The sequence below is a fragment of the Myotis daubentonii genome, chromosome 9 (assembly GCF_963259705.1).
Source record: "Myotis daubentonii chromosome 9, mMyoDau2.1, whole genome shotgun sequence".
In the NCBI taxonomy this organism is placed as follows: domain Eukaryota; kingdom Metazoa; phylum Chordata; class Mammalia; order Chiroptera; family Vespertilionidae; genus Myotis; species Myotis daubentonii.
This window is the reverse complement of record NC_081848.1, coordinates 14148768-14162857: the sequence shown is the minus strand read 5'-3', so window position 1 is coordinate 14162857 and position 14090 is coordinate 14148768. Positions and strand designations below refer to the sequence as shown.

General features: G+C 35.5%; 1 protein-coding gene across 3 annotated transcripts in view; it reads right to left on the bottom strand.

The window, feature by feature from the left end:
- Positions 1-445: 445 nt before the first annotated feature.
- CUL5 (cullin 5) overlaps positions 446-14090 on the bottom strand; it is a 104683-nt gene continuing 91038 nt past the window's right edge. For all 3 annotated transcript variants that reach the window (XM_059707979.1, XM_059707980.1, XM_059707978.1), the window contains exons 14-19: positions 13727-13850; positions 12990-13165; positions 12273-12434; positions 11456-11574; positions 9541-9664; positions 446-3961 (exon numbers count right to left, since the gene is read on the bottom strand). In XM_059707979.1, coding sequence (XP_059563962.1) covers positions 3767-3961; positions 9541-9664; positions 11456-11574; positions 12273-12434; positions 12990-13165; positions 13727-13850 — 900 coding nt within the window. In that variant the 3' untranslated portion in view covers positions 446-3766. The remainder of the gene's footprint in view (positions 3962-9540; positions 9665-11455; positions 11575-12272; positions 12435-12989; positions 13166-13726; positions 13851-14090) is intronic.

Genomic DNA, 14090 nt, shown 5'->3' with positions numbered 1-14090 from the left:
AGCAGCCAATGACAAAGACATGGTCCATTTTCATAACCTTATTACTAAACTATAGCTTCAAAACTTAAATATTTACAAATTTTCATATATATAATTTATATTTTAAAATTTGATCTGATATGAAATTTAAATTTGTTATAACAAGGCCTATCTAAACTGATGAATGAATGCATTAATCACTTTCAGGTTTAGAATTTTTGACTTCTTCCAGGCATGAGGACCATATGCTAGCATCAACGGAAAAACTACATTCCTGATAGCTTTCATTCTGAACTAGAATTTGAAATCTAAAAAAAAAAGTGGGTTCCTCTTCGTATTTCTGATTCCTAAGGCTGGCTGAGATTTACTATTTCTCCATGAAATACATAAATATACCTATTATACAATTTTAAATTAAACTCAGAAACTATTTTACAGTAGAACATCAACATTTTCTGGGTAGGTAAAAGCTTTTATATTACATTTTTATTTTGCAAGAAAATAAATTATACAACTTAAAAAATAAAATCCAAAAATTAAGCAGTTCATCAAAATATTTCAGCCTACTGCATACAGAAACTGCTACTATTTAAAATTGTACAGCGTTATCACCTCAGTATGTAGTGGCACACATTCAAAATCGTACATACCATATACGGAAAGATTACAACTTAGGAACTCAAATTTGTTCAACACTCCAGGCTTCACAGATAGTGTAGATGACAGGAAAGCTTTCATGTAATGTTCACTTCACAAACATGACCTTGAAAGAGTGTGTAAATAGCATTCCAGTCATTTACATGAAAATAGAAAAACCAGCTTGAGTTTATGATAGCAAATATTTCTGGAAAACTAGCAAATTGTTCACCCAAAATGTTTTTTTTTAAATTTGCCCTTTGAGCAGGGCTAATGAAATCCTACTGCAAATAATGCATAATACTTTTAAACCACGGTCATATTTTGCATTGAATTCAATAGAAAGTAAAAATAAGAAGCTAACATTTCATTTTTGGAAATTTCAACACTTATGCACAAAGTAAGAGTAAGAGACTTAAATAGGTTGACAGAATGCTGAGACCCCCTCCAATAAATGTAAAAATTGGAAGACTTCAGAATGTATTTCAAGATCTTCATTAAATCATTGAAACAGTAATGGTTTAATATTTATCTCATAAGTATTAAAATTGTTCTATATTTTACTTTGTAAGTTTTTTTCACATCTAGTTACTCTGGCAATGGGATGGTAACAAAGGTTAACATTTCCGAGATGACTCCATCTCTAAGTTAGAAGATGAATGTTTGAAGCTTAAATTAACCTGTGAAGAGTCCTATTGCCATACTAGTCATGGGGAAAAAAAAGGTATATATTTTTTCTCTTAACTATGCCAGGTTTCATTCCTGCTCAGATAGCACTAATTTTAAGTGCACCTTATAGAAAAGGGACCTGATAAAGATACAACTGTGATTATGTATTTAGCAAATTGCTGGTAAATTGTTCTTTTTCTTAAGATTCTTTTTATTTAAATTAGCAAATCTATTGTCAAAACATAAAGAAAATCCAGTAATGGTATAGGCACCTTGTCAACTGAATGGTTTTCATAAATACCAAAAAGTAGTTAAACTTTTGTATACATAACAAAAAAAATAATGAAAGCTGTGAATCTACAGTATTTACTGCTGTTCTATTCCCCAAAATACAGTTAGGACATAATTAGCTATTAAAAATTTATAAAATTTAATAGAAAAGTTTGCTATGAGTTACCCACTTTTGCATTAAATTTGCCTTTATTAAATCAAAACATCATGGCTCTCACTCTTAAATTAAATCACCAAAATGATTAGAAGTTACAAAAAAGTTCTGAGAATAATAATTTAAAACAATAAATCTTCGACTTTGAAAAATGGCCTGTAATATTTCCTTCCTTTGGCATTCTTGTATTGGATAAGCAAATATGCCAAGAGCAAACTATTTGCTAAACATAAGGACCACATTTATTACAATCCTTAAAGAATTTATCCATTGTTAGCAGTCATTTAATTAGAGAAAATGATGAGCACTAAATTAATTCTTCACAATAGACTTGGTCTAATAATTGACATATGCTATCTTAGAACTCATTCATAAGATTTAAAATTAGAAACAAAATTCCAATTTCCTATGAGTTTCAGAACAGGCATTTGACTATAATCAGCAAAACCTAAGTGTTTTAAATCAGCTTTCCTTTATCAGGCAGCTTTCAAAGCCTCTTGGGGTTGGGCAGACTCCGTGAAATGCTCCTGTAATCACTGTGATAATGCTGTGAGCCCTCAATGCTCCAGCACACCCTATCGGACTGACTTCAAAATCGTAGGTTAAAAATTTTACTCAATATCAAACAAGAAGTAAAACAATTTGCAAGAAAATTTGAAACGTGTATCATAATGAATAAAAATCCACGTTGAGCCATACTTTCCCAATGGGGAGTTCTTCTCTAAGTTGCTCATGTCCTCAAGTACGAAATCTTCACTCCTCTGGATATTCAGTTACCGGCAACTTGTAAGTTGCTACTTTGGATTGACTAAGAGGAACAAGGTAAGAGTTGCCTTCTGAACATTTAAAAAATGTTTATTTTTCAAATATATAAATATATATGTACATGTATTTGGCAAGTTTACTGTTCATGTTAAGATTGCAACACTTTTACTTATGCTTTTCAGGTCTTTCCTATGTTGTGGTTTCTCTCTTCCTCATAGGTAACTGGTACTTATTACTTGTTGAAAGCAGAATATCTTCCTATCAGGAAACCTGAGGCTATACATCCCTAATCAAGAGACTAAAATACCAAAATATTTCTATGCTACAGATTAAGGGATCAATTATATAACTGAATTATATGAGAGCAGGAGGTTTCTGCCTTGTTTTTAATGAATTTGGATATGGCAGAACAAATATTAGGTATAGATATATTAAGTGTATTAGAAAAAACACACTTAACTTTGCTATTTTGACTCTGCAATCAAAATGACCAACCTATCTCCATACATGTTTCAAACAATTGAAGAAACAATATAAGCTTCACTTTTCCAAAACAAGCTCTCCAGCCATATAAAATAAAAAATACTCCTTATCATTAAAAAACAAACAACTAAAACAGCAGTCTCTTGATTAAAGAAAGCCAACATTTGTAAGTTGGAAAAATTTAATACCATTCTTAGGTCACCATTAAAATCCAGTTATTATACTGAAGCAGTGTTTGAACAAATAATTTGATACTTATTAAATACTTATCTCCTCACCTACATCTGCCCTCTCCCAATGGTGTGACCAGCTCACTCTTTTGACCAAAGAAACCAAGAGTGCTATTTCTAGTTTTAATTGCATTTTAAAAACAACACATAACAGCATTTTTCAGTGCACAAATATCTGAAGATCCTTCCTTGTGCAAGTACATTTTTGTAAGAGAGGAAAAAGGAGAAAAAAAGCAGTAAGAATCCCACCCTCACCCTTCCCAACTGTATTTCTTCTGGTGGGTATAAGTCAAATTTCCTTTTAAAAGTTCATAAAGGGCTCTTCATGAATGCAAGTGTCTCCCACAAAAGAGCATGCTGTTAAAGAGTGTGTGACATGAAGGGAATGCCATCATGCTAACTAATGTGGTTGGCAAAATATAGTTGTTTTGTTAGGTAAGGCAGAGATTTTAATATTTATGTAATCAAAGTCCAAATAAACCTTCAGCACAAACTGTTGCAACTTTCTGCCCAAGCACTCCAAAATTTGAGCTCTTAATGTTGTCCATGATGTTCAAAATTATGCCATATAAATGAAAGTGTTGATATCAGATTCATCTCTTCTGATGTATTTGTGCTCTATTAGCCATTCTATTTGCTCTTTTATCATTTTCTTTTGTGGCAAGAACATGTTTTTCAAAATTTCTACTAATTCAGTCTGCAGCTGAGCATTACTAATTTTCTTTCTCATCTTCATTATTTGTATGATAGCCTCCTAAAACAAAAAATAAAAATGAAAGAGAATAATTAGATTATTTTAAGTAAAGGAAAACAAAAAATGACTTTTTTTAAAAAAATATATTTTATTGATTTTTTACAGAGAGGAAGGGAGAGAGATAGAGAGAGTTAGAAACATCGATGAGAGAGAAACATCGATCAGCCGCCTCCTGCACATCTCCTATTGGGGATGCGCCCGCAACCCAGGTACATGCCCCCGACCGGAATAGAACCCGGGACCCCTCAGTCCGCAGGCCGACGCTCCATCCACTGAGCCAAACCGGTCACGGCCAAAAAATTACTTTTTATGTCTATTATCTTCTATCCAACATCTATCCAAATGAAAAATAATCACTAAGACAGCGATTTTCAACCAGTGTGCCACGGTATTCCACAAGAATTTTTAAAACATGCAATACTGTTTATTTAGCAGGGCACCAACCTCTTTTCTCTTAGACTGTCAAATTAACAACAGCCATTTGGTGTGCATGCCCTGTCTTGAGCCATAAATATATAAGTCACATAACAGAGTTGCATCCTATTTGTCATGTTGCATAATAAGGTTGTGCCTAGAAATCCTTATGGAAAAGTATAGGCACTTAATTTTTTTAAAAGTCACTTTGGAACAAAAAGGGTAGGTAATTATTATTATTACTATTTTTTGTAAGTCAGTCAAAATTATACCTATTTTTTTTTTTTGTCAGATTGGTATAAAGTAAACTTTTTGGTGTGTTGCAGAAATTTACTAATTAGTTTGTGTGTGTAATGAGATAAAAAAGGTTGAAAATCACTACACTAGGAGATTAACATTGAGACCAGTGTCTTTTATTTTTGCTCACTGTAAAAGATAATCTGATTATAGAGATTTTGGAAAACGAGAAAAAGCAAAATTATCTATTCTCTCTCTGCTGAAAGAAAACCAGACTAATGCTTTAGCCCAGGGGTGGGCAAACTTTTTGACGAGGGCCACAATGGGTTCTTAAACTGGACCGGAGGGCCGGAACAAAAGCATGGATGGAGTGTTTGTGTGAACTAATATAAATTCAAAGTAAACATCATTACATAAAAGGGTACGGTCTTTTTTTTTCAATAGTTTTACTCATTTCAAACAGCCGGCCCGCAGGCCGTAGTTTGCCCACGGCTGCTTTAGCCAATTCCTTTCATTCCTTTTTCCACACTATGTATATGTTAAAAATTTATATTACTTGTGAGCACAATATGTATATAATTCAGTATTGTGTTAAAAATTAAGAGCCTGGCTGGCGAGGCTCAGTAGTTGAATGTCGACCCATGAACCAGGAGGTCACAGTTCAATTCCTGGTCAGGGTACATGTCTGGGTTGTGAGCTTGATCCCAAGTGTGGGGTGTGAGGAGGCAGCTAATCAATGATTCTTTCTCATCATTGGTGTTTTTATCTCTCTCTCCCCCTTCCTCTCTGAAATCAATAAAAGTATTTTTTAAAAAATCAAGATTCAACAAAACCCTTACACATACTTCTCACCTTGCATTCAGTTATTTCTTTATGTAGTAAGAGAGGCTAGTTGGTGTCTGTTTTAAGACATCAATAATTACTATGATTTATATATTTATCAGATTAATAAATCGTATTTGTTATAAATACTATCTTCAATTTGTACCGATTCAACTAAATCTTTTCCAATTTCTTCAGGAGTAAGCATTTTTATCTATGTCAATTTATTCAATATTTTCCTTGATGGTTTAATTCCTACACTGTTACTTGGAGATCAAGTGAATTCTTCCCATTCTCAATATATCCAGAGGCCAAGCTCCTGATCACAGGGGTTTATGTCAAGGGTCCACACAGAAAGAAGGAAGAGGGAAAGTCTGTCCCTTTAAGCATTTGAGGATTACAGAAACCAGGGAGGAGGAGAACAATTGTAAATGTCCCAATTTCTCCCTTCTAGATTTGGTAGTGGTAAGATGGTGGTTGTGATAAAGAAGTTAAGGTGAAAACTGAAATCAATAAAAATATATTTTAAAAATATTTAAAACATTTATTTTTAGAGAGAGAGGAAGGGAGCAGGACAGAGAAACATCGATGTGAGAGCAAAACATCGACTGGCTGCCTCCTGCACACCCCCTACTGGGGACTGAGCCTAAACCCTGCGCATGTGCCCTGACCAGGAGTCGCATGGGCAACCTGTAAGTGCATGGGACAGCACCCAACCGACTGAGCCACACCGGCCAGTGGCTGGTCCCCATTTACTGTGCTGGAGGTCACTAGAAGAGTGGTATGATGCGATGGAAATAATCTGCACTCCTGAATCTCTCTCCATTCCCACATGACGCAGAGTTTAGAGTTAATGAACCTGCCACAGGGAAGGAGAGAGTGATCTTGCAGCAGCGGAGGATGTGACAATGTGCCATGTAGGCCACGGGCGACACTGAAGATGTGGCCTAGTCTCAGAGAGCTCAAGAGCTCAGTGAGAGCAGAGGATGGCAGTGAGAGCAGGGAAGTGGCTATGTGGTCCTTACCAACTGCAAAAAGAATAAATCATAGTTCCTCTGCTACAGACATCAGCAGTAGATAGCAAATTCCCGTCTGACAGAGAAAGCACTCCATAGCTGCCATGAGCAAGAACCCAGGACACTGTCACAACTTATAAATATGACAACCCCTTCACTGTCACTACAAGGCCAAATGAATTCCTTTCACCCTCAATACATCCAGATGCCATCTGTGAAAATAGCAGATAATGCAAATGGGTGGAATCGGACCAGGGAGAAATAAGAAAGGCTCAGCATGGCCTAAAGGAACAGCTTAGGTTACTAGGCTGGGCACAACTCTGGATCAGTTTAAGACAAAACAAAAAAACCTCCATTTTCTCTGCACATCTAATAGTATGACTATACCCGCCACCCCATTATACATCTCAGCTCTAACCCATCTGAAACTTATCTATCCTGGTGTCACCGTAAACTAGGAATATATCATAATTTTTCCTCCAAAAAGTAAAATTTCCCAAAACTTTTTCTTGAATAATCCATTCCCGTTTCATTGGCCATGAAAATTATTTCCTTTATTGTAAAGTTTGTCTGTACTTATATAGGAGACTTACTTCTGAGTTATTTTCCTCAAGTAATCTGCTTGTCATATTTTTGTAGATATTTTTTGTTTAACCTCACCTGCAGATATATTTTTCCATTGATTTAAAAAAATATGTATTTTTATTGATTTCAGAGAAGAAGGGAGGAGAGATAGAAACATCAATGATGAGAATCATTGATCAGCTGCTTCCTGCATGCCCCCTGCAATCTGGGCATGTGCCCTGGACCAGAATCGAACCCGGGACCCTTCAGTTTGTAGGCTGACGCTCTATCCACTGAACCAAACCAGCTAGGGCTCCATTGATTTTTAGAGAGAGTGGAAGGGAGAGGGAGAGACAGAGAAACATCGAGGTTGGTTGCTTCCTGCATGCGCCTCAATGGGGGCCAGGGATCAAGCCTGCAACCGAGGTACATGCGCTTGACCAAAATCGAACCTAGGACCCATCAGTCCAAGGGCTGATGCTCTAACCACTGAACGAACTGGCTAGGGCATTTTGTAGATATTTTATTAAGTTTTAATATTTGGCAAGGCAAGCTCACCATCATCACCCTATTTTTTTTAAGTTTTCAAGCATATTATTCTGATAAAACTGAGAATCAATATATAAAATTCCAAAAATATTCTTGGTTGAATTTTGTATGAAATTTGGTAAACTTGATACTAATATGGGAAAAACTGACTCATTAAGTTATTCATTCAGTCTTATCATTAAGGAATATGGTATTTCATGTTGAGCAAAGGTAGCCAGAGACAAAGAGTACATATACTGTCTGATTTAATTTTTATGAAGAACTAGAACAGGCAAAACTAAGCAATGGTGAAAGGAATCAAGTGGGTTGGAAGCAGGAACAGTGGCTGGATGGGAGATACGGTGAAATTACTGGAGTGACAGAAACGTTTTGGGGTTTTTGTTGCTGTTTTTAAAAATGTTTTATTGATTTCAGAGAGAGGAAGGGAGAGGGAGACAGAGATAGAAACATCAATATGTGAGAAACATTGATCCGCTGCCTCCCACACGCCCCTCACTGGGATTGAGCCCGCAACCTGGGCATGTGCCCCAACTGGGAATTGAAATGAGACCTCCTGGTTTATGGAACGATGCTCATCCAACTGAGCCACACCAGCTGGGAAAAATGTTCTGTATTTTAATTGAGATGATGGTCATACAGGTATATACATTTATGAAAACTCACTGGAAACTATACTTTGAAAGGCACATTCTGTTATATGTAAATTACACTCCACTAAAAACTTTTAGTAACAAAAAGAGCATGATCTCTTTATTCATATTTTCTTTTCAGTCTCAGTAAAGATCCATTCTCTTCATATAAGATCCTAAACACTACTTTTTAAAGAAATACTTATGAATTTTATGATTTCTTCTTTACCTCTTGTTTTAAAATTTGTTTACTGATAAATAGAAATGCAATTTTTATTTATTCATCTTTACTCCTTTATCATATTATATGATCTCTAAGTAACAAAAAATTTTACCTTCCGCAAACCTCAAAGGGAAGGTAGGAGAGGGCGGGGGTAAGGGGAAGAGATCAACCAAAGGACTTGTATGCATGCATATAAGCCTAACCAATGGTCACAGACACCAGGGGGGTGAGGGCATGAGTGGGGGTGGGATGGGGGGGCAATGGGTGGGATAAGGACACATATGTAATACCTTAATCAATAAAAAAAAAATTTAACCTTTTCTCACTGCATTGGCCAGTATTTAAAATAATACTAAGTAAAAATTGTAAAAGTGGCATAGTTGGTTTTAATAGATCTATTTCTAAAGTTACAATGGTCGTATATTAGCTTGTAATAGGTATTCTTTATTATGTTCAGAAGGTATCATAACCCTAGCTTTAAAATGTTTTTAAAAATGTTCCCTAATTTCATATTTCAATGGAATTAGAAGTCAAATAAAAATGTAAATATATCAATCCCAGAATTGTAATTTCTTGCTGAGATACATTTAATCAGGTGTGGTCAAATGAAGACAGAACCTAAAACCAAGGGTTGGCACAACCTACAGAATCTACCATACAGACATCTCTTTTTTTTCTTTTCTTGTTGTTAATCCTTACCTGAGGATATTTTCCCATTGCTTTTAGATAGAGTGGAGGGGAGGGAGAGAGGGGGAGAGAGGAAAGAGGAAAAAAGAAAGAAAGAGAGGGGGGGGGGGGGGGGAGAAAGCGAGGCACACACTGGGGATCAAACCTGCAACCTAGGCACATGCCCTTGAATCGAACCCAAGACCCTTTGGTGCCCAAGCCAATGCTCTAACTACTGAGCAATATTGGCCAGGGCAGACAGACAACATCTCAGTACAATTTTTAAATTCCAGTAAAATGAAAATTAGGTCAAAAAAGGAAAAAATAAAAATTAGGTCTCCCTTACAAAAAGGTTGAATACCTACATGCTTTTAAATGTAAAAAAAAATGTTTGAAGAATTAAACATCAAAATGCCAAAGTTTAAAAAAATTTAGACATTCTATCTTAATATTACAAACCTGGGTTCTTAGTATTCGTAGTTGAACTATTCCTTCATTCTCTTCTTCTCTCATTCTTTCTGTAGTGAGCTGCAAGCGTCCAATCAAGTTGATTTTACCCCTTTTCTGAACTTTTGCATTTTTTCTATAAAAAACATTGAATCAAATTATTTTACAGTGAGACGCCTTGTAAACATCATATTATAACAACAAGATCTGAGAGAAAAGAGTTAGATATATTTAAAAAATTAATATCCAGAATTATTTAAAGGATAAGGAACAAATAACCAACATACATAGCTTTTTCTAAAATAAACTCTATGATTTCACTCAAACACAATAAAGACTCCATTAATAAAATATAGGTGATTACACTCCTTGTAATAACAAAGTGAATATAATTTACATTGCCATAAATGTGATTAGATATTTAAAGATATATATGTTGTAATTCAGCATTATCTTATATATATATACATACATACATATACACACACAGACATATATATATACATATATTTAATTTCAGAGAGGGAGATACAAACATCAACAATGAGAAAGAATCATTGATGGGCTGCCTCCTGCATGCCCTCTACTGGGGATTGAGCCTGCAATCCAGGCACGTGTCCTGACCAGGAATCAAACCGTGACCTCCTGGTTCATAGGTACATGCTCAACTACTGAGCCATGCTGGCTGGGCCAGCATTATCTTCTAACTGGAACTTTTGAAAAACTTTTATATATTGACTGATTTCAGAGAGAGAGGAAGGGAGAGAGGGGGGAAGGGGATAAGTAGGGAAGGAGGAAAGGAGAGAGAGAAAAAGAAGGAGAGAGGGAGAGGGAGAAGGAGGGGGGGGGAGAGAGAGAGAGAGAGAGAGAGAGAGAGAGAGAGAGAGAGAGAGAGAGAGAGAGAGAGATTTGTTGTTCCACTTATTTATGCATGCATTCATTGGCTGATTCTTGTATGTGTCCTGACCAGGGATGGAACCTGCAACGTTGACATATTGGGACGATGCTCTAACCAACTGAACTACCCAGCCAGAGCCTAACTGAATCTTAAGGGAAAAAAAAATGCTTTGTGTGCATAAAGCTACTTTAAAATGCAAAAAGATGATTTACTTTAAAGATGAAAAGCAATACAGTATAACGTCAGACACAAAAATGTATCCATGAAAAATATGTAAAGAAATAAATATCTCCATGGACACAGACAGTAGTGGGGTGAGGACATGTGCTGGGGGGTGGGAGCGGCCGGGGAGAGATCAATGGGGTAAAAGGAGACATACGTAATACTTTAAACAAATAATTTAAATTAAAAAAGAAATAAACATCTCTAGTTCATTAATGTTTAATAAACAGCTCACTAGCATATTCTAGAGCAGCAGGTTTTTCAACTAGTGTGCCACAAGAAGTTTTAAAACATACAATACTGTACCTGACTACTTAGTCAGGGGCACTGACCTCTTTTCCCTTAGACCAGCCGTGGGCAAACTATGGCCCGTTTGAAATGAATAAAACTAAAAAAAAAAAAGACCGTACCCTTTTATGTAATGGTGTTTACTTTGAATTTATATTAGTTCACATAAACACTCCATCCATGCTTTTGTTCCGGCCCTCCGGTCCAGTTTAAGAACCCATTGTGGCCCTCGAGTCAAAAAGTTTGCCCACCCCTGCCTTAGACTGTCAAATAAAAAATGACTACAACACAACAATAGCTATCTGATGTGAATAAATCAAAATTATACTTTTTTTTTTTTGTCAGATTGGCAGTAATATATTTTTGGTATGCTGCAAAATTTTAGTAGTTTATGTGTGCCATGATAAGAAAAAGGTTGAAAATCGCTGCTCTAGAATGATGAAGAGTATACGGGTGTGTTTTAAATACCAAAATTCAAACAAGGTATTTTTGTTTTAGATCAACCAACATAAACCTTACATTAAACTGAATTCCTGGTTCACTGAGAAGAGGGTACCTTCGGTAAAGTCTTTGGGTGAGTTGACTTGAGGTTCGTACAATAAAACTTGCCGTTTGAGCTTTGGGAAAGCTACTAAAGACTATAAATAAAGAGAAAACAATTAGCACCTATGAACAGTATTAAACACTAAGATCAATTCTCCACCATGCCCAATAGAGGTGAGAAAAGATTATATAATTCAACCTTTTATTTGGTACCTCCATAAATATAATAATGTAAATGCATAATGAGAACAGAGAGAATGAGGAGAAAAGAGTTGGTTATGAGGAAGCAATGCATGTTCCCTTTACAATACATCAAGAAACTAGAGGGACTGGTCATACATGACCCACAGCAAACACCACTTGCCAGTTATATACCAGCTGTTTCTCTCTAGGTAATAACTTATTTTGGAACTTTTAAGATGGAGTAGGGATAAAATGTAGTTATGAGCAGGAGGCTAATGAGTACATTTTATAAGGCCACAAAAAACCGAAGTTGTCTAATTCTTAGATTTTTGGTCATAGATCTTTGAACACATTCTCATAAAGAAATCTTTGGTCACACTCCTCACAGATACTATTTAACTACCAACGCAATCGTTCTCTCCTTTTTCTGCCTTTCTCCATTTCAGTTACTTGTTTTCAATTTCCTTTTTTCCATAAATACGTCATTAAAATGTATTTTTCTTGGTTAAAACTCATTTGAAATTGTTATGAATTCATAAATTTATTATAAGGAAATCAACACATTTTTCTGCTATGTGACAGGATAAAATTTTAAAAATAAAAAACAAACCCATAAAGTCCTTCTAAGCTCAGCATCAGGGAGTTCAGTTGCAAGTTTTAGATTTTCAAAGCTGATTTTCTCTCTGGGTCTTTGGTTCCAGGCAAACAACACAGCCAGCTGAAACGTTGTCACCTCCAAATCATATTGACCTACTTCATTCTTAAATGTTATCTATAACATAACAGATAATACAATTAGTTAAAACTAAGAATCTTTTCATAATGATTACCATCTATCTACTATAGTATCTCTTACGTGAGATTACATATGGATAACACTGGTAGCTGCCTTCCAATATCCATTCTTAACTGTCTTACATGGCATTAAGATATTTAACAGACCTCAATGACTGCCCAGAATAAAGGCTTATCTCCCAACTTTCCCTGGAACAAAATGTAGCTATATGACTGAGTTCTGGCCTATGAGATACAAGTGGAAATGATGAGGGAAACTTCTAGAAGTTGCCCTTAAATGAACATATACCCTCATCTTTCTGTTGTGCTGAAAGACATAGTAAGGATCATATTGAATTCTGCAGACAAAGGCAATATTTTAAGGAAGGGATATAATTAGAAGCCTATGTCCCTAACAAGTTCATGGAGGAGATCTACTACTCCTGCTCAGACTTTTATATGTGAGAAGCAAACCTATCTTGTTTAAGCAACTCTTATTTGGAATCCTGACACTTTCAGTCAAACCAATATCTTAACTAACACATTTACTTACAATTCCATTTGACATGAGATGATGCCAATGTAATTTTCTACCACTATGATTTTTTTTATAGAATTCTTCTACTTCAGGTATCAAATCCTCCAGTTCAGTAGGAAGTGAGACAAAGACTTTCTCAGAGCTTCTTGACCAAGCACCGGCATTCAAAATTTTTATATTTACTGAATCAGCTATAGACAAAAATATCAGAAAAATATAAAGTAAATTTTGACAATCGATAAAATTCAAAATAAATAAGCATGTACATTACATACAGGGTAAGCTTTGGCGAAAATAAACAGGACTAAAGATTTTAAAAGTGTATACTTGTTGACCCGCCCGGGTGGCTCAGTAATTGACCATTCACCCATGAACAGGAGGTCACAGTTTGAATCCTGGTCAGGGTACCTGCTTGGGAGGTGGGCTTAATCTCCAGTACGGGGTGTGCAGGAGGCAGCCAGTCAACGATTCTCTCTCATCATTGATGTTTCTATCTCTCCCTCCCTCTCCCTTCCACTCTGAGAGCAATAAAAACGTATTTTTTAAATAAAAAATGTACTCTTGTTTCTAAAATAAGGATTAGCAAATACAGACTCTATTTTGCAGGATGTCTAAGGAATGTGATCTTTGCAATATTCTCGTATCTATGACTGCCAGTGTTTATTTTTAATTTACTGGAAAACAAAGATATTTCTTGTAAAAAAAAGTTTAAAAAATATGTGTGTATCATATACAAAATTATAAAATAATACCTGGCAAAGCCAATTTATTATTTTTGTGCATTTCCTTAAAAGCTTGGTTCAAATCTTCAGATACTTTTATGTCCTGAAACATTCTAGCAAGCTTGTTTACGTAGTCTGCTGGCATACCAACCTCCTATGAAAACCAAAGACAGAAGCATTAAATAATACCCTTCCTCTCACTTATTACAATGTTTATAGTCTACTACCTACTAAATGCAATTCTTAGGAAGTAAATAAGATAGTACAGGCAATCCTGGCTTTCTTTGCACAATTCCAATACGCATGAATTTCAGTTACTCAGTATAATAAATAACTCCAGGACACCAACAACACAGTTCAACTTTCAGTTACCACTATGTGTTAAATATGAGTA